Source organism: Salmo salar, chromosome 13 (genome assembly GCF_965601325.2).
Source record: "Salmo salar chromosome 13, fSalSal1, whole genome shotgun sequence".
In the NCBI taxonomy this organism is placed as follows: domain Eukaryota; kingdom Metazoa; phylum Chordata; class Actinopteri; order Salmoniformes; family Salmonidae; genus Salmo; species Salmo salar.
The window spans coordinates 35,334,669-35,362,413 of NC_138303.1; the positions used below are offsets into that span (position 1 = coordinate 35,334,669).

Genomic DNA, 27,745 nt, shown 5'->3' on the forward strand with positions numbered 1-27,745 from the left:
CAACCTGATCAAGACAAATGAGATGATTGTGGACTACAGGAAAAGGAGGACCGAGCACGCCCCCATTCTCATCGACGGGGCTGTAGTGGTGCGGGTAGAGAGTTTCAAGTTCCTTGGCGTCCACATCACCAACAAACTAACATGGTCCAAGCACACCAAGACAGTCGTGAAGAGGGCACGACAAAACTTATTCCCCCTCAGAAGACTGAAAAGATTTGGCACGGGTCCTCAGATTCTCAAAAGGTTTTACAGCTGCACCATCGAGAGCATCCTGACTGGTTGCATCACTGCCTGGTATGGCAACTGCTCGGCCTCCGACCGCAAGGCACTACAGAGGGTAGTGCGTACAGCCCAGTACATCACCGGGGCCAAGCTTCCAGCCATCCAGGACCTCTATACTAGGCGGTGTCAGAGGAAGGCCCTAAAAATTGTCAAAGACTCCAGCCACCCTAGTCATAGACTGTTCTCTCTGCTACCGCACGGCAAGCGGTACCGGAGCGCCAAGTCTAGGTCCAAGAGGCTTCTAAACAGCTTCTACCCCCAAACCATAAGACTCCTGAACAGCTAAACAAATGGCTACCCAGACTATTTGCATTACCCCCCCCCCCCCCCCTCCCCATACCCCTTCTACGCTGCTGCTACTCTCTGTTATTATCTATGCATAGTCACTTTAATAACTCTACCTACATGTACATATTACCTCAATTACCTCGACACAGGTGCCCCTGCACTTTGACTCTGGACCGGTACCCCTTGTATATAGCCCCGCTATTGTTATTTACTGCTGCTCTTTAATTATATGTTATTCTTATCTCTTACTTATTTTTTTGGTATTTTCTTAAAACTGCATTGTTGGTTAAGGGTTTGTAATTAAGCATTTCACTGTAAGGTCTACACCTGTTGTATTCGGCGCATGTGACAAATACAATTTGCTTGACTCCAGCGAGTCCCAGTCCAATGACAGCTGTGTAATGTGTGCGTCACCCAACCTACTCCCATGCAGTACCTTTGCAGCCAGACGGACTGATGCACAACCAAATAGACTAATCAACCAGTTGTAGTCACAGAGGTCAGTCATGAAGACAGCCAAGTGCGTCAAATAGCTACCCACATTCATACATTCACTGTATTGTACACTTTGTATTTAATAATAAAGTGGTTTTCCCAATCACTCTAAAAGTAATTGATATTCATGTGATTTTGCAATAAGGAGGATACAACAGATCCCCTTCCCTAAAACTTCCTGTCCACTTACCTCTTTGAGCTTCTTGGCCCATGGTTTCTGGGCCTTCTTGAAGCCCTCATCGGCCTCTTTGGCCTCCTTGAAGCCTCCGATCATCTGCTTGTGGTAGGCCTCCTTCTGCCAGTTCTTGACCTTCTCCAGGTCTTCGTTGAGCAGGCCGTTCTTCACCTCCTGGTGCAGCTCACTCACCTTCTCAGCCTCGGTCATCACACCCAGCCAGGCCCTCTCCACAGTGCCATACTGTGGTCCTGGTGTTAGAGAATATCACAGGGGGACATTCAATCACTACATATAGGTGGCAGAAAAAATTATTGAAAATATGAACGTGACCAACTCAGTGGCCTTGTGGTCAGAGTGTCCGCCCTGAGATTGAAAGATTGGAAGTTTGATCCCCAACCGAATCATACCAAAGACTGTAGAAATGGGATCCAATGCGTCTCTGTTTGGCCTTTAGCATTAAGGAGATAAATTGGGGGTAAGGCCCTGCGATAGACTAGCGTCCTGTCCAGGGGGTGTACTTGTACATCAAGCCGTCTCACGCTACTTGTACATCAAGCTGTCTCACGCTCCTGCTCTTATGAGCCGTTCCAGCTTGCACAAGTTAAGGCTCCTCATCTTACAGAAAACACTCACAATACAATCGGGACAAGTGGAGCTGAGCAGTGAGTTAAATCAAAGAATTTAACATGGGATGAAGACCTCAAAACAGACGCCAAACAGACAATCCCAATACTGGCCTTTCTCGATCAGCTGTCTCCATCTCTTGGACCAGGCGGTCAGCTGGTCACCATAGGCCTTCTCAATCTTGGAACGTTCCTGAAGGCATCCCATGAGGTCATTGCAGAGCCGGTGGCCGTCGTCAATCCGCTTAACGGCGCGCTTGTAGTTCCCCACCTGAGAATGGTCAGAGGAGGGTAGACTAAAGAGGTACAAGAGCGAAACACAAGGCTTCCCTACATATCAATGATTGAGGATGAGGATGCAGTCAAGTGCAATACTCAATATGCCAAATCTCTAAGAGCACTAAGATATCTTTAGGTGGAAATAACTAATCTGACGGGCCAACATAAACTATAAAATAATTTTCTCTCTTGAGAGCGTCAAATAAGAAATGGAGATAAAATAGATCAAATAAATCGTTTAACTCTGGTGTAGTGACGGAAATGATAAATGATCTACTAATACCCTGGAGTAACAATAAAGAATCACCTGTACTCACTTTCATCATTCTCATACCACCTTAAGAGACGCCACCTTAACATAGGCATTACTGAGCTCTGAGTCCCCTCCCCCCAGTGCCTGCAGGGGGCATGAGCTCCTGGTGCATGACAGAGGGAGGGGGGCTCATGCCTGTGCATGTGTAGTTATGCAATGGCAGCAACTTTGTGTGTGTGGCCATCGCTGTGACTTTTTCCACATTTTGTTAAGTTACAGCCTTATTCTAAAATGAATAAAATATAATACAGTGCCTTCCAAAAGTATTCAGCCCACTTGGCATTTTTCCTATTTTGTTGCATTACAACCTGTAATTTAAATCGATTTTTATTTGGATTTCAAGTAATGGACATACACAAAATAGTCCAAATTGGTGAAGTGAAATGAAAAAAATTACTTGTTTCAAAAAAGTTTAAAAAAAAGTACAAATGGAAAAGTGGTGTGTGCATATGTATTCACCCCCTTTGCTATGAAGCCCCTAAATAAGATCTGGTGCAACCAATTACCTTCAGAAGTCACAGAATTAGTTAAATAAAGTCCACCTGTGTGCAATCTAAGTGTCACATGATCTGTCACATGATCTCAGTATATATACACAACTGTTCTGAAAGGCCCCAGAGTCTGCAAAACCACAAAGCAAGGGGCATCACCAAGCAAGCGGCACCATGAAGACCAAGGAGCCCTCCAAACAGGTCAGGGACAAAGTTGTGGAGAAGTACAGATCAGGGTTGGGTTATAAAAAATTATCAGAAACTTTGAACATCCCACGGAGCACCATTACATCCATTATTAAAAAATTTTAAGAATATGGCACCACAACAAATCTGCCAAGAGAGGGCCGCCCACCAAAACTTACGGACCAGCTTTTTGGCCATCAAGGAACGCTGTTTCTGGCACAAACCCAACACCTCTCATCACCCCGAGAACACCATCCCCACAGTGAAGCATGGTGGTGGCAGCATCATGCTGTGGGGATGTTTTTCATCGGCAGGGACAGAGAAACTGGTCAGAATTGAAGGAATGATGGATGGCGCTAAATTCAGAGAAATTCTTGAGGAAAACCTGTTTCAGTCTTCCAGAGATTTGAGACTGGGACGGAGGTTCACCATCCAGCAAGACAATGACCCTAAGCATACTGCTAAAGCAACACTCGATTGGTTTAAGGGGAAACATTTAAATGTCTTGGAATGGCCTAGTCAAAGCCCAGACCTCAATCCAATTGAGAATATGTGGTATGACTTAAAGATTGCTGTACATCAGCGGAACCCATCCAACTTGAAGGAGCTGGAGCAGTTTTGCCTTGAAGAATGGGCAAAAATCCCAGTGGCTAGATGTGCCAAGCTTATAGAGACATACTCAAGAGACTTGCAGCTGTAATTGCTGCAAAAAGGTGTCTCTACAAAGTATTGACGTTGGGGAGGTGAATAGTTATGCAAGCTCAAGTTTTCTGTTTTTTTTCATCTTATTTCTTGTTTGTTTCACAATAAAAAATATTTTGCATCTTCAAAGTGTTGTGTAAATCAAATGATACAACCCCCCCAAAAAATGTATTTTAATTACAGGTTGTAAGGCAACAAAATAGGAAAAATGCCAAGGAGGGTGAATACTTTCGCAAGCCACTGTAAATGTCCTCAATATACACAATACCCCATAATGACAAAGCAAAAACTGTTTTTTAGAAATGTTTGCAAATTGATTAAAAATAAAAAAGAGAAGTACCTTATTTACATAAGTATTCAGACCCTTTGCTATGAGACTCGATATTTAGCTCAGGTGCATCCTGTTTCCATTGGTCATCTTTGAGATGTTTCTACAAATTGATTGGAGTCCACCTGTGGTAAATTCAATTGATTGGACATGATTAAGGAAAGCAAACACCTGTCTTTATAAAGGTCCCATAGTTGACAGTGCATGTCGGAGCAAAAACCAAGCCACGAGGTCGAAGGAGTTGTCCATAGAGCTCCGAGACAGGATTGTGTCGAGGCACAGATCTGGGGAAGTGTACCAAAACATTTCTGCAGCATTGAAGGTCCCCAAGAACATAGTGGCTTCCATCATTCTTAAATGGAAGAAGTTTAGAACCACCAAGACTCTTCCTAGAGCTGGCTGCCTGGCCAAACTGAGCAATCAGGGGAGAAGGGCTTTGGTCTGGGAGGTGACCAAGAACCCAATGGTCACTTTGACAGAGCTCTAGAGTTCCTCTGTGGAGATGGAAGAACCTTACAGAAGGACAACCATTTCTGCAGCACTTCACCAATCAGGCCTTTATGGTAGAGTGGCCAGACGGAAGACACTCCTCAGTAAAAGGCACATGACAGCCCAATTGGAGTTTGCCAAAAGTCACCTAAAGGACTCTCAGTCCATGAGAAACAAGATTCTCTGGTCTGATGAAACCAAGAATGAACACTTTGGCCTGAATGCCAAGCGTCACATCTGGAGGAAACCTGGCACCATCCCTACAGTGAAGCATGGTGGTGGCAGCATCATGCTGTGGGGATGTTACTCAGTGGCAGGGACTGGGAGACTAGTCAGGATCGAGGCAAAGATGAACGGAGCAAAGTACAGAGAGATCCTTGAAAACCTGCTACAGAGCACTCAGGATCTCAGACTGGGGCAAAGGTTCACTTTCCAACAGGACAACGACCCTAACAAAATGTGGAAAAAGTCGAAAGTCTTTCCCGAAGGCACTGTAATGACCCACGCATGTATGTGTGTGTGCCCCTCTGTGTGCCCGCACACGTCTGTGTGTGTGTGCTCGTGTACTGACTGCTATAATCCTTTACTGTGCTCTAATGCAGGCAGACAGATTATCAGGGATAGGACACTGACAGGACGAGGCAGAGACAGGAATGCAGCCCACAGACAAAGACCACTCAGTCCACTCAGAGAGGATGGGCCCTAGGCTGGGTAGGACTGGTGTGGGGTACAGTGTCTGTGTCAAAAACAAAGTCCCTTTAAGAAGAGTTTACAGGATATAGATAATATACCGTTTTGTATTTTTGTTGTGTTTTCTGTCAGACGTGTTTTTCATTTTAAACCAAACATCTAGCCGTACAAGAGTCCTTATGCTATTCAGTATGCTGTGGCCAGAGCTTTCTTGGCCGTATATAGATTTTAGGCCAGGTGCATGTGGGCTGAATGGCTGCCTCAGTGCTGCTTCTAACTGAGAGGCTCTGTCTGTCTGTGTCTGTGACCCTCCTCCTACAATGACACAAAAGGGACTCTATAGTGCTCTATAGTGAATTCCATAGCACTAATTGGATATTTTCTATGCAACAACAACATCAACGTATTGGATTAACCAACCATATTCCTATTGATCCTCATGGAAATGAAATTACATGACCTATAGTATCATGTTGTCTGTTGTCAAGAACAGAGGATGATGGTGGTCAGTGATCCTATGACTCATGTCTCCTAAAGAGGGATCGTTGTGTGTGACTTGGCTGATAAAGGTCTATAGGTTTTCCTTCATAGCCCAGATGACCTGTATGGATGGTATTTCTGAAGTACCTCCCAAAAGCTGTCCATAGCGTCGTCAGCAGTAGCAGCAGATTCATCGTAGGACCCCGACATTTTCCTGGTTGTGGCAAAGCAGGCTAAACTCTAAATGTGTCAGCAGCAGAGCTGGGTCCCTCACGCACTGCAAGAGAAAGAGAGAGAGAGAGAAAGAGGAGAGAGTGAGATTGCAATACATATACATGTAGAAAATACAATACAGTAGAACATCCTACAACATTCATCATTTATGATATGCTATGAAATACAATACTTGGGCTCTCTATGGTATTCAGAAACCATATGTTTTCCATAGCCAATCAGTGAGCAGCACTGATGAAAGACTTCCTTTGGAGGCTCTGAGACAGTTCTAATAATGAAGTTAAAATAGGTCTTCTATCCCCATGCACACTGCTCTGTGGCCCCAAGGAACAGAAAGGCCATCTTCCACACGCGTGTCCCAGAAACCACAGCACACCACAGGGAGCACAGCATCACTGTAATCATGGAGTTCTGACCCTGTATTGTACTGTACAATAGCTCAGCATAAACTGTCCCATGACATGTTTCTTCTGGAAGAGTGCTACACTATACACAGACTCACTGCACACAGACCCATACATGCATTCTGTACTAACACACATGCACACTGTACTAACACACATGCATACTGTACTAACACACATGCATACTGTACTAACACACATGCACACTGTACTAACACACATGCATACTGTACTAACACACATGCACACTGTACTAACACACATGCATACTGTACTAACACACATGCACATGGACGCAGGCACACACATAGACCCACACAGACAGACTGGCAGGAACGCACACCACTCACACCCACACACTATATCTTTCTCTAAAAAGTCTACATGAAGTTACACAGCCCAGAAAAGAGACCAAAATAAACATATTGCAGTCCTGGTTTAATTTATTTCACATAAACATCTACGGTTATATAACTGTAGGTGCATTCTAACAATGTGATTAAACTGCCAATTAATTTGTAAACCCTTTCTCTGTCTAAAACATTTCCTCCAAGATTTGAGATTCTATTCCTTTGACGGCTGGTCGATTCTTCCCCACAAAGAATAAAATAGCACAGACTGGTTAGCGTTTATTCTTGTATTGAGCTCTAATTGAAACCTAATTCAGTTTGCTCTCCTTTACCGTCTCAATGAACTGTTCTTTAGTGGCATCTCCTTCAGGTCTGGAAGTCTCCACAACAACTACCCAGCGCAAAATAGCAAGCACATGGAGGGGTACACTACATTAAATAATGTTAAATGGTTCCCAAACAAGGTAGGAAACTAATTAAAGCCAGAATCGGGAGTATGTGTACCAGCCCAGCAACAGCCCCTACACTTGGTTTAGAACAACAAACATAAAAAAATTGAGCAAAAACCTCAGGTTTGGAGTTATCATAGAGTAAGACACTTACTAGGTCATTACACAAATGTGTCCCTTTTGGGTAGTGTAACTTGGTTGATTTTTTACATTTATTTCACCTAGTTTTAACATTCTGTTATGACGAGCACATGTTCAACTTAATAAAAAACATGTTTTCCCATTCCGACTGTTAAATAAAAAAATGACTATAGTAAGTGCCTATTTAGTGCCGAACAGGGTTGACCACAACAGGGTTGGGGATTTAATCTTAAATCAGCCATAAATCCCGTTGTGACAGGGGGAATGGAATCTTGTTGTGTGCAAAAGTGAAGGTCAACTGAATGCAAGCTTCGCAAAAAACAGTTTATTGTTAAAACATTTCTTGCCTGTCTATCCGTGGATAACAGGGTTGACGTGATATGCTGGACACACTTCAGTTTTCCACCACAAAACACCAGACAATGGCTAAAAGGATTAGAACCAGCTCACCTGATTTTACGTTATGATTTAACTCATATTAAAATGAGAGTTCACGTAACAGGGTTGAGCTTAAAATGAGGGTGTCACGTCCTGACCAATATTTAGGTATTATTTCTATTATATTTGGTCAGGACGTGGCAGAGGTATATTTGTTTTGTATTATGGGGTTTTGTGTGTGGTGTAGTGGGGTGTGTTAGTTTGGTATAGGTTCTAGGTTTGTTTTTCTATGTGTAGTTTTGGGTGCTGGACTCTCAATTGGAGGCAGGTGTTTCTAGTTGCCTCTGATTGGGAGTCCCATAAGTAGGTGTGTGTTTGTTTGGTTTTCGTGGGTAGTTGTTTTTGCACTGCGTGTTGTGTGCCTGCAAAACTGTTCCTGTCGTGTATATTGTTTTCCAGTGGATGCGTTACTCCTTTTTTTAAATTAAAACATGAGCATCCATATTCCCGCTGCAGTTTGGTCTATTCAACACGGCTCTTTTTGTGACAGAACTACCCACCACCAAAGGACCAAGCAGCGGAGAAGAGGACAGAGGCAAGTGAGGGAGGAATGTTGGAGGCAGCCCCAATAATTTTTTAGGGGGGGCACAAGGGCTATTTGGCGGGGCGAGATTACAGCCCCAGGCCAGCTCCCCGTACCCTTGTAGGGCAGACTGGACAGGTCCCGTGCTTTGGGGTTGAGGCTGTGGTGAGGCCTGGGATTTTCAGGCCGGTAGGCAAGGTACCAGCGCCCCGCATGTGCCAGGGCGAAGTAGGCATCGAGCCGGAAGGGGTGATGCCAACCCTGCGCTCAAGACCGCCAGTGCGCCCTTTCGGTCCGGTGTTTCCCGCCAGACGCACTAGCATGGAGGTGCGTGTCTCCAGGCTGGCACGTCCTATACCAGCCCCACGCATCAGGAGTCTAGTGTGTCAACCCAGCCTCGCCAGTCAACAGTCACCAGAGCTGCCCGCCAGTCAACAGTCGTCAGTGCTGCCCGCCAGTCAACCATCACCAGAGCTGCCCGCCAGTCAACAGTCGTCAGAGCTGCCCGCCAGTCAACAGTCGTCAGAGCTGCCCGCCAGTCAACAGTCGTCAGAGCTGCCCGCCAGTCAACAGTCGTCAGAGCTGCCCGCCAGTCAACAGTCGTCAGAGCTGCCCGCCAGTCAACAGTCGTCAGAGCTGCCCGCCAGTCAACAGTCATCAGAGCTGCCCGCCAGTCAACAGTCGCCAGAGAGGTCAGACTGCCCTGAACTGCCGGAGTGGCCAGACTGCCCTGAACTGCCGGAGTGGCCAGACTGCCCTGAACTGCCAGAGTGGCCAGACTGCCCTGAACTGCCGGAGTGGCCAGACTGCCCTGAACTGCCGGAGTGGCCAGACTGCCCTGAACTGCCGGAGTGGCCAGACTGCCCTGAACTGCCAGAGTGGCCAGACTGCCCTGAACTGCCAGAGTGGCCAGACTGCCCTGAACTGCCAGAGTGGCCAGACTGCCCTGAACTGCCAGAGTGGCCAGACTGCCCTGAACTGCCAGAGTGGCCAGACTGCCCTGAACTGCCAGGGTGGCCAGACTGCCCTGAACTGCCAGGGTGGCCAGACTGCCCTGAACTGCCAGGGTGGCCAGACTGCCCTGAACTGCCAGGCTGGCCAGACTGCCCTGAACTGCCAGGCTGGCCAGACTGCCCGGTTCTGCCAGAGGTGCCCGCCTGCCCGGATCTGCCAGGGTGCCCTGCCTGTCAGGATCGGCCCGAGTGGCCCTCCTGTCCTCCGGCCCAGCCCGAGTGGCCCTCCTGTCCTCCGGCCCAGCCCGAGTGGCCCTCCTGTCCTCCGGCCCAGCCCGAGTGGCCCTCCTGCCCTCCGGCCCGGCCCGAGGGGCCCTCCTGTCCCCCGGCCCGGCCCGAGGGGCCCTCCTGTCCCCCGGCCCGAGGGGCCCTCCTGTCCCCCGGCCCGGCCCGAGGGGCCCTCCTGTCCCCCCGGCCCGGCCCGAGGGGCCCTCCTGTCCCCCGGCCCGGCCCGAGGGGCCCTCCTGTCCTCCGGCCCGGCCCGAGGGGTCCGTCTGCCTGGCGCAGCTATCGGCTCCACCGAAGTGGGCGACGCCGAGGGTGGAGCAGGGTCCACGTCCTGCACCGGAGCCACCTCCAGGATAGGTGGGTTGGGGAGGGAGGGTGTAGCACAGTGCCGTCGTTGACGGCAGCCACCCTCCCTTCCCTCCCTTATTGTTTAGGGGGTATTGCTTTTTGGTTTTGTTGGGGTAATGGAGATTTTTTTGTGTTTTCTTTTAACCTGTTGGGTCTAGGGGGCAGCATTTGCACGTCTGGATAAAAAAAATGTACCCGATTTAATCTGGTTACTAATCCTACCCAGTAACTAGAATATGCATATACTTATTATATATGGATAGAAAACACTCTAAAGTTTCCAAAACTGTTTGAATGGTGTCTGTGAGTATAACAGAACTCATTTGGCAGGCAAAACCCTGAGACATTTTCTGACAGGAAGTGGATACCTGATGTGTTGTATTGACTTTAAACCTATCCCATTGAAAAACACAGGGGTTTAGGAATATTTTGGCACTTCCTATTGCTTCCACTAGATGTCACCAGCCTTTACAAAGTGTTTTGAGTCTTCTGGAGGGAGATCTGACCGAACAAGAGCCATGGAACGATGATGTCCCATTAGACACCTGGCGCGCGAGTTCATGTTGGGTACCCTCGTTCCAATACGTTATAAAAGAGTATGCATTCGTCCACCTTGAATATTATTCATGTTCTGGTTAAAAAAGGCCCTAATGATTTATGCTATACAACGTTTGACATGTTTGAACGAACGGAAATATATTTTTTCCCCTCGTTCATGACGAGAAGTCCGGCTGGCTTACATCATGTGCTAACGAGACGGAGATTTTTGGACATAAATGATGAGCTTTTTTGAACAAAACTACATTCGTTATGGACCTGTGATACCTGGAAGTGACATCTGATGAAGAGAATCAAAGGTAATGGATTATTTACATAGTATTTTCGATTTTAGATCTCCCCAACATGACGTCTAGTCTGTATCGCAACGCGTATTTTTCTGGGCGCAGTGCTCAGATTATTGCAAAGTGTGATTTCCCAGTAAGGTTATTTTTAAATCTGGCAAGTTGATTGCGTTCAAGAGATGTAAATCTATAATTCTTTAAATGACAATATAATATTTTACCAATGTTTTCTAATTTTAATTATTTAATTTGTTACGCTGACTTGACTGCCGGTTATTGGAGGGAAACGATTTCCTCAACATCAATGCCATAGTAAAACGCTGTTTTTGGATATAAATATGAACTTGATAGAACTAAAAATGCATGCATTGTCTAACATAATGTCCTAGGAGTGTCATCTGATGGAGATTGTAAAAGGTTAGTGCATCATTTTAGCTGGTTTTATGGTTTTGGTGACCCTGTCTTTGAATTGACAAAACATTACACACAACTCTTGTAAATGTACTGTCCTAACATACTCTAAATTTATGCTTTCGCCGTAAAACCTTTTTGAAATCGTAAAACGTGGTTAGATTAAGGAGATGTTTATCTTTCAAAGGGTGTAAAATAGTTGTATGTTTGAAAAATTTGAATTTTGACATTTATTTGGATTCAAATTTGCCGCTCTTGAAATGCACCTGCTGTTGATGGAGTGCACCACGGGTGGCACGCTAGCGTCCCACCTAGCCCATAGAGGTTAAAGGCACAGTCAACTTAGTGTATGTAAACTTCTGACCCACTGGAATTGTGATACAGTGAATTCTAAGTGAAATAATCTGTCTGTAAACAATTGTTGGAAAAATTACTTGTGTCATGCACAAAGTAGATGTCTTAACCGACTTTCCAAAACTAGTTTGTTAACAAGAAATTTGTGGAGTGGTTGAAAAACGAGTTTTAACGACTCCAACCTAAGTGTATGTAAACTTCCAACTTCAACTGTATTTTAAAAGTTGTAATGACACTAAACAAAATGTAATTGTCACCTGTTTGGTTGTGGTTGTCTCACCTAGCTATCTTAAGGTGAATGCACCAACTGTAGGTCGCTCTGGATAAGACCGTTTGCTAAGTGACTAAAATGTTCATGTAAATGTTTGTCCTGATTGTCCACGAGAATCCAAATAGGTCACATCAGGTTTGCAATGAATAACTTCAATCAGATCCCCTTTCACCTGTAGAGGTGGAAGGAAAGAACTAGTGGGGATGAACAACTCACGTCCTGTTGTAAATCAAGGGAGAAGATCCAGGCTTGCGCTCTCCAAATTCACTAAAGGAATGTGCTTTGTCTCAACAGACATTTTTCCCGCTGAAACTCGAATACGTTCAAAAGCGAATACTGGAAAAATATTTCTAATGTAGATCGTGAGGAATGGTCAGAGGCGATCTATAAAACACTAATGTCATTTTGTTTGTGATTTTGTGATGTCATTAAAAATATTATAAAGGAAATACTGTAACTTGGAAAGTATACCCACCCAAGTTCCCATACTATGCGTTGTGCATGTAATAGGAAAAATGATTAAAGTGTTTTTGTAAAGAGAGGGATGTGATGTGAAGAGCTATAAGAGATAATTGTTTTCCATAACTTTGCACTGTGAGTAGTCACCGCCCCAAAGTGAGGTCAGAGAGTGTGTCAGCCTACCCGAACTACCCCTTTCGAGCAAAAGGTATAAATGATGGGTTAAGAACACATTAGACCAGAAAAAGTGTGAAGCGGCAGCTGCACGTTTAAAATGGTTTGAACTTTGAATCTCAACATGAGGTGGAGAAGATAAATTCCCCTCCCGGACAATCACTGGTATGGCTGATTAGCTGACCTAAGTAAAGCATCTTCGAAAGCAAATTTAAGTAGGACCATCCTGTTACTCTACTCAAACTATCGTATTACTCAACTCTCATCACCCTACTGGGGAACCATCGATACGGCTGGCTAGCCTGTCTTCAAAGAAGCATCTTCAAGAGGGAATGGAAGGAAAATCAACTCTGTACTTCTGTTCAGCACTACACGACAAGTCACCGGATACCGGACAACTACAAAGAAGGACAACAGTAGAAGACTTGTTCAAACCATTTCAGACAATCAGAGCCCTACAGGAATGCCGAAAAAGATAAACCCCCTTTTCAAGGCTGCCCTGTTCACCGAGAGAACCCCGGCAGACCCTGGCATTTCACGTAAATACATTCATGATTTCTTACTCAAAGCGGGCGGCAGTTCGTGTGCAAAGTTTATGGTTACTGTAGGTGAAAGTTGACATTTATTTGGATTCAAATTTGCCGCTCTTGAAATGCACCTGCTGTTGATGGAGTGCACCACGGGTGGCACGCTAGCGTCCCACCTAGCCCCAAGAGGTTAAGGTGCATTCCGGGGTCTGCACCTTTAGGGGGGGGTAATGTCACGTCCTGACCAATATTTAGGTATTATTTCTATTATATTTGGTCAGGACGTGGCAGAGGTATATTTGTTTTGTATTATGGGGTTTTGTGTGTGGTGTAGTGGGGTGTGTTAGTTTGGTATAGGTTCTAGGTTTGTTTTTCTATTTGTAGTTTTGGGTGCTGGACTCTCAATTGGAGGCAGGTGTTTCTAGTTGCCTCTGATTTGGGAGTCCCATAAGTAGGTGTGTGTTTGTTTGGTTTTCGTGGGTAGTTGTTTTTGCACTGCGTGTTGTGTGCCTGCAAAACTGTTCCTGTCGTGTATATTGTTTTCCAGTGGATGCGTTACTCCTTTTTTTTTATTAAAACATGAGCATCCATATTCCCGCTGCAGTTTGGTCTATTCAACACGGCTCTTTTTGTGACAGAGGGACAGGTGTTTTTTTTTACTTAAAATGATTTGCTAATCACATAACTACAACAATTTTCAGAAATTACTTTGACAAAGCAACAAAACTAGGGCTTTACAATGATGGTGAAAATGATACAGAGTGCACAGAGGGACATGTCAATATGCTGGATTTGGGCACTTTATTGAATTTTGTATGTGGTCTATATTAAATGGCTCTTCATTCAATATAACATGCTTTTAAAGTCCAATATTGGTGCCAAATCTCTACTTAAAATATCCAAGCGACGCAAAAGTGACTCATTTCGTGGAATGATCCTACTAAGTTAGTAAGGCATTAATACATTATATTTTCTCTGGTAATGCTCCCAAAGAGAACAGGAGTAAAGGTGATAAGCTATGTCTGTTTGGCCTTATGCTGACTTCTCCACCAAGCATACAGTACCAGTCAAAAGTTGGGACACATTTACTCATTCAAGGGTTTTTCTTTATTTTTACAATTTTCTACATTGTAGAATAACAGCGAAGACATCAACACTATGAAATAACACATATGGAATCATGTAGTAACCAAAAAAAGTGTTAAGGTCACATTTAAAATAAAAAATAAATTAGGTAGTCACCTGGAATGCATTTCAATTAACAGGTGTGCCTTATTATACGTTAATTTGTGGAATTTTTTTCCTTCTTAATGTGTTTGAGCCAATCAGTTGTGTTGTGACAAGGTAGGGGTGGTATACAGAATATAGACATATTTAGTAAAAGACCAAGTCCATATTATGACAAGAACAGCTCAAATAAGCAAAGAAAAACGACAGTCCATCATTACTTTAAGACATGAAGGTCAGTCAATACGGAACATTTCAAGAACGTTGAAAGTTTCTTCAAGTGCAGTTGCAAAAACCATCAAGCACTATGATGAAACTGGCTCAGGAAAGGAAGACCCAGAGTTACCTCTGCTGCAGAGGATAAGTTCATTAGTTACCAACCTCAGAAATTGCAGCCCAAATAAATGCTTCACAGAGTTCAAGGAACAGACACATCTCAACATCAACTGTTCAGAGGAGACTGTGTGAATCAGGCCTTCATGGTTGAATTGCTGCAAAGAAACCACTACTAAAGGACACCAATAAGAAGAAAAGACTTGCTTGTGCCAAGAAACACGAGCAATGGACATTAGACCAGTGGAAATCTGTCCTTTGGTCTGATGAGTCCAACTGTGAGATTTTTGGTTCCAACCTCCGTGTCTTTGTGAGACACAGAGTAGGTGAACGGATGATCTCCGCATGTGTGGTTCCCACCGTGAAGCACGGAGGAGGTGGTGTGATGGTGCTTTGCTGGTGACATTGTCAGTGATTTATTTAGAATTCAAGGCCCACTTAACTAGCATGACTACCACAGGATTCTGCAGCGCTACGCCATCCCATCTTGTTTGCCCTTAGTGGGACTATCATTTGTTTTTCCAAAAGACGATGACCCAACACACATCGAGGCTGTGTAAGGGCTATTTGACCTAGAAGGAGAGTGATGAAGTGCTGCATCAGATGACCTGGCCTCCACAATCATCCGACCTCAACCCAATTGAGATGGTTTGGGATGAGTTGGAACTCAGAGTGAAGGAAAAGCAGCCAACAAGTGCTCAGCATATGTGGGAACTCCTTCAAGACTGTTGGAAAAGCATTCCAGGTGAAGCTGGTTGAGACAAAGCCAAGAGTGTGCAAAGCTGTCAAAGGCAATCATCAAGGCAAAGCGTGGTTACTTTGAAGAATCTAAAATGTTAAATATATTTTGATTTGTTTAACACTTTTTTGGTTACTACATGATTCCATATGTGTTATTTCATAGTTTGTATGTATTCACTACTATTCTACAATGTAGAAAATAGTAAAAATAAAGAAAAACTCTTGAATGAGTAGGTGTGTCCAAACGTTTGACTGGTACTGCATGTGTCACAGGGAATCACCTGGTGAACTAAGCTGGTGAACTAAGTAACATTCTGACCACTAGGGTTGCAAAGGGTCGGAAACTTTCCGGTAAATTTCAGAAACAAAAAAAGTTAGCTTATAAAAGTGAACCTTTTTTTGTGCGATACACATAAGGCAATTCTAGGTCTTGTGACATATTTTGGTTAAACTATCCCCAACTCAATGGAATTACAACCCTCAGCATGCACAGTGCATTCTTCCATCACATGTACAGCTGATTCTCAAGATCTTGCACACTAATGAGAGGCTATTGAGCCCACACTACTACACTGTCAGAGCCAAGGACTACATGCTTTCTGGTAAGTTTTGATTACAATACTGGGTGGGGTGAATATATTTTATACGACATACATACTTTTTTGTTAACTAGTAAATAGTAGCCTACAGCAAAGTGTGTTTAAATCATTTCTAACTTGTTAACAATTTCTGCTAGGTAGTTTTTGCTACCATGTGGGTTTTAGCTTGCTTGACCCTGCTAACTGAGGATTGTTAATTCACCTGTTTCCATACATGTTTCATTTTAAAACATGTATCTTACAAAGGAGTTGTTTATTCTAACTGCTTAACTATGTATCTGTACATGGAAATGTAATAGTTTTTTTTACCTCATCTTTACTGGAAAATGCCATGGGCACTATCTGATGTGTGGAGACATTTCACTGCAGCTAATGTAGAAGGAAAAGCTGTGTACATTTGCAAATACTGTGCCAAATCATATGTGAAGTATGCAACAAAAATGCTGTATTATCTGGCCAAGTGCATAAAGTTCCCTCAGCGCTCACAACAAGCAATCCCGACAAAAGTCCCTCTACTTCTATTCGAGGTGAAAATGATGAATCAGACACCTTATCGATAGCAACAGTCCATGGTGTTCCTGGAATCAGAAGTTTTTTGACTCAATGGAGGAAAGTAGTCAGAGAAACGCTGATGAATGTCTTGCTCGAGCTGTGTATTTAACTGGTTCACCTCTGATGCTCACAGGCAATGTGTATTGGTAGAGATTTCTGAATGTTCTTCGTCCAGCATACACCCCTCCAACCAGACATGCTTTATCTACTAATTTACTGGATGCAGAGTTCAACAGAGTTCAAGTGAAGGTCAAGCAAATCATAGAGAAAGCAGCCTGCATTGCAATCATCTCTGATGGGTGATCGAATGTTTGTGGGTAAAGAATAATTAAATACATAATCTCCACCCCTCAACCAGTATTCTACAAGAGCACAGACACAAGGGACAACAGACACACTTGTCTACATTGCAGATAAGCTGAAGTCAGTCATCAATGGCCTTGGACCACAGAAGGTATTTGCACTGGTGACAGACAATGCTGCGAACATGAAGGCTGCTTGGGCTAAAGTGGAGGAGTCCTACCCTCACATCACACCCATTGGCAGTGCTGCTCATGCATTGAATCTGCTCCTCATGGACATCATGGCACTGAAAATAATGGATACACTCTACAAGAGAGCCAAGGAAATGGTTAGGTATTTGAAGGGTCATCAAGTTATAGCAGCAATCTACCTCACCAAGCAAAGTGAGAAGAATAAGAGCACCACATTGAAGCTGCCCAGCAACACCCGTTGGGTGGTGTTGTCATCATGTTTGACAGTCTCCTGGAAGAGAACGAGTCTCTCCAAGAAATCACCATATCACAGTCTGCCGATATGTACAGCCCCATCAAGAGGATCCTCCTGGATGATGTATTTTGTGAGAGAGTGGTAAGCAGCCTGAAACTCCTGAAACCTATAGCAGTAGCCATTGCACGGATTGAGGGAGACAATGCCATCCTGTCTGATGATCAGACTCTGCTTGCAGATGTCAGAGAAGAAATCCGTACTGCCCTGCCCACTTCACTGTTGCTCCAAGCAGAGGAAACTGCAGTTCTGAAACACATCAAAAAGCGTGAAGACTTCTGCCTGAAGCCCATACACGCCGCAGCGTACATGTTGGACCCCAAGTATGCTGGCAAGAGCTTCCTGTCTGGTGCAGAGATCAACAAGACCTATGGTGTCATCACAACCGTGTCTTGCTACCTTGGCCTGGATGAGGGAAAGGTTCTTGGCAGTCTGGTGATGCACTTCCAAGCAAGGGCTTTGGGATGGAGATGCAATATGGCAGTCGTGCCAACATATCTCATCAGCCACCTGGTGGAAGGGACTTCGTGGATCTGAGGCTCTTTACCCTGTTGCCTCCATCATCTTCCAAATCCCACCAACATCAGCCACCTCAGAGTGCAACTGGTCCTTGTTTGGGAACACACACACCAAAGAACGCAAAAGGCTGACCAATACAAGGGTTTAAGAATTGGTGGCCATCTGGGCAAATTTGAGGCTTTTTGAGCCTGACAACGAGCCATCCTCAACAAGGTTGGAAAGTGACAGTGAAGATGAGGCCTCAGAGTCTGATATTCAAGAGGTGGACATTGAGGAGGTCCAGGGAGAAGATATGGAAGCCTGAGAGGAAGACAACCAAAGCTTTAGTTTCTAGACTATCATTTTACAGATGTATGTTGAAAACGTTTTTGGAAGATGCGATGGATCATTGGGGATCATTCAATATTCGCTTTTGTTGTTCAGTGAAATCATCCCATGTGAAGAGTCAACTCAATTAATTAAAGTTCAATTCGTAACTAAATTTTTTTTTTTTTATTTCTATTGGAAGGATTTAATCATTTGCAATGTCTACTTATGATAAGGTAAAGGGTTTATGTTTCTGTCTCCATATGATATGGTAAATATATCCAATGCAAAAAACATCTACATTTAAATGGTATTAATATTAATGTGCATATATTTCCGTTAATTCCCATATATTCCCGTTAATTCTTATATATTCCATTTAATTCCCACGGAAAGTTTCCACCTCTGAATATTCCCCAAAATGTGCATCCCTACTGACCATGTTGAGTAAATCTTCAGAGGGAGCAGCATAAGGTGAGTGCTGTGATCAGTTTGAGCCAACCTGACAAATTAGTGACTTTTACACCTGAAAGATGGGACTGGTGGAACTCAGAGGCCAATTTATATGCACATGATAGATAACAGCTAAAACTTTTCAGTCTTAATCTGTCACAACGCCACAATAATCATGAGCAGTCGGCATTAAGACTGAATTTGTGTGGTTTGTGTGGCTGTGCCTGCTACTTGAAAAAGTATGCAATAGAGAGGTACAGTGTTTCTACAGTGTGTTTACTTATTTGAACACATTTCTGCAGTATATATCCTCGAAGCCTCGATGATGGGCTACTCATCTCAATCTGAACCAGGGAACATTTTGTACCCTGTGTGATGAATCGTGACACTAGCAGGAGCACCGAGGAGCACAGGCAGGGCAGCTATACTGCAGTTACAGTACAGCAATGGCTGAATCAGCCGCACAGTAATGCAGTGCAGTTTGTCAAACACAATATTTACAGTCACGGCGGATCACACTGACTTGTGTAAACCCAAGGCAGTTAGCCTTGGGTTTACATTCTGTACTCAACCAGATCACACACACATTCTTTGTAGGGCACTTGTCTAACATACTCTGTGTTGAAATCATCCTCTTAACTTCTTTAGCTCTGTGGCAAGGTTCAACTTTGAGGATCAAAAGTATGGGAATTTACAAGGATAATGTGCCGCAATAATGTATTTACAATAGCCTATACAAGAGCCATTTTACACCACCAAGTTATTGAGCATTTTCATTTTGAACCACATAATGTAAAATAACGTTCCAGTCAACTTAAGGCCTTCTAACACACTAAGTAACTGTGAATTAAGCATCAGAGGTAGGAAGGCCAAGTAGGAGTCTCTCAGTACCAGCATCACAGATTTACTATAAGAGAGACCTTTAAATAATATTGCCAGTTCTTTTCATATTCTCTGTGAAAAGAGAACTCCTCATGCAGAGAAAAAGAGGACACACGGTTTGCCCTCCGCCTCCAGAAATGACCATTTCCTTGCCAGAGTAAAGGTTACAGCTGTGCAGAAGAGCAGGTGTATACACAGAGACCCGTGGGTGAAGAAAGAGCTCAGGGTCTCTTTGTCTACTGTCAGAGTCATTGCCCTGTAATTCTTTTGGGCAATAAGATCTATATCAGGCATAATAATCAGATGTCGTGACTCAGCAAAGGCATTAAATCTGTTTGATATGCTGCAGACAATGTTTCAGCCAGGGGAGCCAAGACAACACGAGAGTGAGAATCTACTTCACTGTTCGTACTATAACACTCACAATACTTATTTTTCTTGAGCGTTCAAGATGTCAATAGGCCGATGAGAAAGTAAGAGATGAAATTCCACTCTTCAACCTGCTGGTCCAGTACTCTAGATAACATCACTCACAAGCTATGACCCACCCATTATTATTGGTGTGATTCTCATTTCAGTGAGATCATAGGTCCGTCTACCTGTCTGTCAGTCTGGCCCTCCAATTAGCCTATGGATCCCTGGATCCTCCAGAGCCGGCTAAGCCCCCTCTCCTTCTCCGTGGCCGACGTGAGTAAAAAATGTACACGTGTTAACCCTCATAAGGCTGCTGACCCAGACAGCATCCCTAGCTGCGGCCTCAGAGCATGCGCAGACCAGCTGGCTGGTGTGTTTACGGACATATTCAATCGCTCCCTATCCCAGTCTGCTGTCCCCACATGCTTCAAGATGGCCAACATTGTTCCTGTACCCAAGAAGGCAAAGCTAACTGAACTAAATGACTGTCGCCCCGTAGCACTCACTTATGTCATCATGAAGTGCTTTGAGAGACTAGTCAATAATCATATCACCTCCACCTTATCGGCCAGCCTAGACCCACTTAATTTTGCATACCGCCCAAACAGGTCCACATACTATGCAATCGCCATCACACTGCACACTGCCTTATCCCATCTGGACAAGAGGAATACCTATGTAAGAATGCCGTTCATTGACTACAGCTCAGCATTCAACACCATAGTACCCTCCAAGCTCATCATCAAGCTGGAGGCCCTGGGTCTCAACCCCGCCCTGTGCAATTGGGTCCTGGACTTCCTCACAGGCCACCCACAGGTGGTGAAGGTAGGAAACATCACCTCCACTCCGCTGATCCTCAACACTTGGGTGCTCAGTGCGTGCTCAGCCCCCTCCTGTACTCCCTGTTCACCCACGACAGCATGGCCATGCACGCCTCCAACTCAATCATCAAGTTTGCAGACGACACAACAGTAGTGGGCTTGATTACCAACAACGATGAGACAGCCTACAGGGAGGAGGTGAGGGCACTCGGAGTGTGGTGTCAGGAAAACAACCTCTCACTCAACGTCAGCAAAACAAAGGAGATGATCGTGGACTTCAGGAAACAGCAGAGGGAGCACCCCCCATCCACATCGAAGGTGGAAAGCTTTAAGTTCCTCAGCGTACACATAACAGACAAACTGAAATGGTCCACCCACACAGACATGGTGGTGAAGAAGGCGCAACAGGAAGGCGCAACAGGAGGCTAAATCTCAGGAGGCTGAAGAAATGTGGATTGTCACGCAAAACCCTGACAAACTTTAACAGATGCACAATTGAGAGCATCCTGTCTGGCTGTATCACAGCCTGGTACGGCAACTGCACCGCCCTCAACCGCAAGGCTCTCCAGAGGGTGGTGCGGTCTGCACAACGCATCACCGGGGGCTAACTACCTGCCCTCCATGACACCTACAGCACCGATGTAACAGGAAGGCCAAAAAGATCAAGAACATCAACCACCCGAGCCACTGCCTGTTCACACCGCTACCATCCAGAAGGCGAGGTCAGTACAGGTGCATCAAAGCTGGCACCGAGGTAACTGAAAAACAGCTTCTATCTCAAGGCCATCAGATTGCTAAACAGCAATCACTAACTCAGAGAGGCTGCTGCCTACATTGAGACCCAATCACTGGCCACTTCAATAAATTGATCACTAGTCACTTTAAACAATGTCACTTTAAATAATGCCACTTTAAATAATGTTTACATACCTTACATTACTCATATAATATGTATATACTGTATTTTATACCATCTATTGCATCTTGCCTATGCCGCACAACCATCGCTCATTTATATATTTATATGTATATATTCTCAATCATCCCCTTTAGATTTGTGTGTATTAGGTAGTTGTTGGGAAATTGTTAAGATTACTTGTTAGATATTACTGCACTGTCGGAACTAGAAGCACAAGCATTTCGCTACACTCGCATTAACATCTGCTAACCATGTGTATGTGACCAATAAAATGTGACTTGATTTGATTTGAAAAGCTGAGCTCATTAAGAAACCCATATGGCTCTAAACTACACTACACACCACTATAATATGGTTATTATACTGTAGTGAAGCAGTTTCTAAATGTGAAATATAGATTTAAGAAATAAGGCCTGAGGAGGTGTGATATACGGCCAATATACCATGGCTAAGGGCTGTCCTTTTACGCACGATGCAACGCATCAGCCCTTAGCCATGGTATGGTATATTGGCCATATATCACAAACACCCGAGGTGCCTTATTGCTATTATAAACTGGTTACCAATGGAATTAGAGCAGTAAAAATAAATGTTTTGTAATACCCGTGTAATACCTGTGTAATACCCGTGGTCAGCCAAACGGCATTCAGGACTCAAACCACCCAGTTTCTAATATGTTTTAAATATTCATTCATTTGGGTGAATGTGAAATGTTGTGTCAAACATGCTCCCTTTTACAGGCATCCATATAAGAAATTATATTGGATAAACACAAACCACACCTAAACATACAGTTGAAGTCAGAAGTTTACATACACTTAGGTTGTAATCATTAAAACTTGTTTTTCAACCACTCCACAAATTTCTTGTTATAAAACTATAGTTTTGGCAAGTCGGTTAGGACATCTACTTTGTGCATAACACAAGTAATTTTTCCAACTATTGTTTACAGACAGATTATTTCACTTATAATTCAATGTATCACAATTCCAGTGGGTCAGAAGTTTACATACACTAAGTTGACGGTGCCTTGAAACTGCTTGGGAAATTCCAGAAAATGATGTCATGGATTTAGAGGCTTCTGATAGGCTAATTGACATCATTTGAGTCAATTGGAGGTGTACCTGTGGATGTATTTCAAGGCCTTACCTTCAAACTCAGTGCCTCTTTGCTTGATATCATGGGAAAATCTAAAGAAATCGGCCAAGACCTCAGAAAAAACATTGTAGACCTCCACAAGTCTGGTTCATCCATGGGAGCAATTTCCAAGCGCCTGAAGGTACCACGTTCATCTGTACAAACAATAGTACGCAAGTATAAACACCATGGGACCACGCAGCCGTCATACCGCTCAGGAAGGAGACGCATTCTGTCTCCTAGAGATGAATGTACTTTGGTGCGAAAAGTGCAAATCAATCCTAGAACAACAGCAAAGGACCTTGTGAAGATGCTGGAGGAAACAGGTACAAAGTATCTATATCCCCAGTTAAACAAGTCCTATATCGACATAACCTGAAAGGCCGCTCAGCAAGGAAGACTGCTCCAAAACCGCCATAAAAAACCCAGACTACGGTTTGCCACTGCATATGGGGACAAAGATCGTACTTTTTGGAAAAATGTCCTCTGGTCTGATGAAACAAAAATATAACAACTATCGTTGTGTTTGGAGGAAAAAGGGGGGGCTTGCAAGCCGAAGAACACCATCCCAACCGTGAAGCACGGGGGTGGCAGCATCATGTTGTGGGGGTGCTTTGCTGCAGGAGGGACTGGTGTACTTCACAAAATAGATGGCATCATGAGGCAGGAAAATTATGTGGATATATTGAAGCAACATATCAAGACATCAGTCAGGAAGTTAAAGCTTGGTCACAAATGGGTCTTCCAAATGGACAATGACCACAACCATACTTCCAAAGTTGTGGTAAAATGGCTTAAGGACAACAAAGTCAAGGTATTGGAGTGGCCATCACAAAGCCCTGACCTCAATCCCATAGAAAATTTGTGGGCAGAACTGAAAAAGCGTGTGCGAGCAAGGAGGCCTACAAATCTGACTCCGTTACACCAGCTCTGTCAGGAGGAATGGACCAAAATTCACCAAACTTATTGTGGGAAGCTTGTGGAAGGCTACTCAAAAAGTTTGACCCAAGTTAAACGTTTTAAAGGCAAAGCTACCAAATACAAATTGAGTGTATGTAAACTTCTGACCCACTGGGAATGTGATGAAAGAAATAAAAGCTGAAATAAATCATTCTCTCTACTATTATTCTGACATTTAACATTCTTAAAATAAAGTGGTGATCCTAACAGGGAATTTTTACTAGGATTAAATGTCAGGAATTGTGAAAAACTAGAGTTTAAATGTATTTGGCTAAGGTGTATGTAAACTTCCGACTTCAACTGTAACTGTATACTCTTTGAATAAACTGTATAGAACCTTTGCTTTAGTGTCAAGTTTTTATCTTAGATTATCAACATTAAGATATTTACATGTACACACACTTGTGATATTGAAAAGCTAACTAAATCACACCTAACCTTCAGCAGCATTACCATGAATGTGAAATAACAAGGGAAAAACAGAACTCATACCATTTCAAAATTCTCTTGTGAGAAAAGCTACATGGAAGGTCACAGTCTTTTTATGCATTGTAACCACTAAAACTATTATAGTGTCAAGGGTACATTGATAGATTGGGCACAATGTTTGTTGATACAAAAAATAATGTGGACACAAAGGTCCTCAGGTTCAGATGGTCACTACAGGATGAGAATTATATATATATATTTTTAATTTAACCTTTATTTAACTAGGCAAGTTAGTTAAGAAAACATTCTTATTTGCAATTTACAATACATCCTCCTCTGGTACTCAGGGTTGTAGAGTGTAGAGGTCGACCGATTAATCGGAAAGGCCGATTAATTAGGGCCGATTTCAAGTTTTCATAACAATCGGTAATGGGCATTTTTCGACACTGATTGTGGCCAATTACATTGCACTCCACGAGGAGACTGCGTGGCAGGCTGACTACCTGTTAAGCGAGTGCAGCAAGAAGCCAAGGTAAGTTGCAAGCTAGCATTAAACTTATCTTATAAAAAACAATCAATCTTAACATAATCACTAGTTAACTACACATGGTTGATGATATTATTAGTTTATCTAGCTTGTCCTGCGTTGCATATAATCGATGCGGTGCCTGTTAATTTATCATCGAATCACAGCCTACTTCGCCAAACGGGTGATGATTTAACAAGCACATTCGCGAAAAAAGCACTGTTGTTGCACCAATGTGTACATAACCATAAACATCAATGCCTTTCTTTAAAATCAATACACAAGTATATATTTTTAAACCTGCATATTTAGTTCATATTGCCTGCTAACATGAATTTATTTTAACTAGGGAAATTGTGTCACTTCTCTTGCGTTCCGTGCAAGCAGAGTCAGGGTATATGCAGCAGTGTGGGCCGCCTGGCTCGTTGCGAACTGTGTGAAGACCATTTCTTCCTAACAAAGACCGTAATTAATTTGCCAGAATTGTACATAATTATGACATAACATTGAAGGTTGTGCAATGTAACAGCAATATTTAGACTTAGGATGCCACCCGTTAGATAAAATACGGAACGGTTCTGTATTTCATTGAAAGAGTAAACGTTTTGTTTTCGAAATGATAGTTTCCGGATTTGACCATATTAATGACCTAAGGCTCGTATTTCTGTGTGTTATTATGTTATAATTAAGTCTATGATTTGATATTTGATAGAGCAGTTTGACTGAGCGGTGGTAGGCAGCAGCAGGCTCGTAAGCATTCATTCAAACAGCACTTTCGTGCATTTGCCAGCAGCTCTTTGCTGTGCTTCAAGCATTGAGCTGTTTATGACTTCAAGCCTATCAACTCCTGTGATTAGGCTGGTGTAATCGATGTGAAATGGCTAGCTAGTTAGTGGGGTGCACGCTAATAGCGTTTCAATCGGTGACGTCACTCGCTCTGAGACCTTGAAATAGTTGTTCCCCTTGCTCCGCAAGGGCCGCGGCTTTTGTGGCGTGATGGTAACGATGCTTCGAGGGTGGCTGTTGTCGATGTGTCCCTGGTTCAAGCCCAGGTAGGGGCGAGGAGAAGGACGGAAGCTATACTGTTACACTGGCAATACTATAGTGCCTATAAGAACATCCAATAGTCAAGGTATATGAAATACAAATGGTATAGAGAGAAATAGTCCTATAATTCCTATAATAACTACAACCTAAAACTTCTTACCTGGGAATATTGAAGACTCATGTTAAAAGGAACCACCAGCTTTCATATGTTCTCATGTTCTGAGCAAGGAACTTAAACGTTAGCTTTTTTACATAGCACATATTGCACTTTTACTTTCTTCTCCAGCACTTTGTTTTTGCCTTATTTAAACCAAGTCGAACAGGTTTCATTATATATTTGAGGCTAAATTGATTTTATTGATGTATTATATTAAGTTAAAATAAAAGTGTTAATTCAGTATTGTTGTAATTGTCATTATTACAAATAAATACATTTAAAAAAAAATGTAATCGGCCGATTAATCGGTACCGGGTTTTTTTTGGGTCCTCCAATAATCGGTATCGGTATCGGCGTTGAAAAATCATAATCTGTCGACCTCTAGTAGAGTGCCACAAAAGAAAGTAATCATCACATGAGGGGGAAGTGTGACGGGGGTCGGGAGACATGCTGCTTAGTTATTTGGGTAAATTCCGCCAGTTACCTTCCTTCACAACGGATGGTGAGAAGGAGACGAGAAAAAGAGAGGAAGAGAGAATAATTGATTGATTCATCAATTGATGTTCAGTATGACAGGTGTCATATCTAAACATGAAAATATCTATATCAAGGCTTCAATATATTGCACATCATTTTCGTGTTGCATGTGGCTTCAAGGTCGGCAGTTGTGCCAATCCAAACAGATACCCATTCTACTTCTTTTTTAGAGCAAGACTCAGAAGGATTTTTTCACTTATTGTACCTGAACTGATTCCGTAAGCTGATGTAAGTAATTCACCATAGAAAATTATTCAGTATCTCAGAGAAACCCTCCCAAATCTTTCAAACCATAAGGCTATATCAAACCACGTCTACTATAAACTAGGTGTCCATATAAAAAAACTACCAGAACACAGTCTCCCTCAATAACTACACTTAAATGCAAGAGGACAGACCATTTAACAAACTGAAGGCAATTCAAATGACTTGAATAAGAGACATACACCCAAATCTTATATTCAAGTTATGATCCAAGCCTTGGGCAATAAATAAAATAAAGACTTCTCTTGAAGACAAAGCTTGCAGGATATTGCACTCTACAATAAACATTCTGCCATCTGTCTTACAGTACAGCAACAAGGAAATAAACTACGGCAAAAGGCAAAGCCATTATGGCTCACAAATTAGCAACAATATTCATTGTTTTCGCTTACCCTAATTGCACCCATGAAAACAGATTGAAGGACACTATCAAACAGAAAAGTATATCCACAAGCCCTTGTGGGAACCATGCACGGGCTACTCCCTCTTCAAGTATTATTCAAGTATTATTTTGTAGTCCAGATCTGGCTTCTGTTGATGTATACATCAACAGAGAGAACAGAGGCCTCTGTTGAATTTCTTTGTTTTGGGCCGTCTTAGCCAGACCCAGTGTGAACAAGCCAGTGTTTCTCAATGGTGGAAAGATAATCCTGCAACGTTCCAGTTGAATGGCTTAGAAGGGGAGGGAGGGTAAAGAAGAGGATAGGAGAAGATAGGAGGAGCAATAGAATATACATGCATTGCAAAGATAGAAAGAGAGAAGAAGTTTGAGATTACACTACCTAGTAGGGTGTGATTATGTATTGATAGACTAGCTAGATAAACGTGCCAGGCATCATACATTTGTGTGTGAGAGAGAGAGGTAGGGCTGTGTTCTGTGTGTGTGATTGTGTGTACATGCAAAAAAGCTACACACAACTCTAGGGTTGCAACGGGAGGGTATATTACTGGAAACTTTAGAAGTTTACCAGTAAACTACCAGCATTTTGGTATCTTTCAAGGATTTTATGTAATTTATCGTAAGAAATCTAGTAGCATTTCCCTACACCCGCAATAATATCTTCTAAATATGTGTCTGTGACCAATAAAATAGATTTTATTTGTTACTTCAGATTTTGACTGGTGTTTGTAATTATCTCTGGCCCC

The 27,745-nt window shown here is 43.2% G+C and overlaps 1 protein-coding gene across 4 annotated transcripts in view; it reads right to left on the reverse strand.

Moving 5' to 3' along the window:
* Positions 1 to 27,745, reverse strand: part of LOC106567295 (protein kinase C and casein kinase substrate in neurons protein 1) — a 79,201-nt gene that overhangs the window by 18,951 nt on the left and 32,505 nt on the right. For 3 of the 4 annotated variants that reach the window (XM_014136438.3, XM_045693157.2, XM_045693158.2), the window contains 3 exons: positions 5,972 to 6,101; positions 1,981 to 2,137; positions 1,256 to 1,491 (listed from right to left, as the gene is read on the reverse strand). In XM_014136438.3, coding sequence (XP_013991913.2) covers positions 1,256 to 1,491; positions 1,981 to 2,137; positions 5,972 to 6,034 — 456 coding nt within the window. In that variant the 5' untranslated portion in view covers positions 6,035 to 6,101. Of the gene's footprint in view, positions 1 to 1,255; positions 1,492 to 1,980; positions 2,138 to 5,971; positions 6,102 to 26,991; positions 27,248 to 27,745 lie in introns of those variants that run through there. The other variant, XM_014136439.3, reaches the window with a different exon arrangement.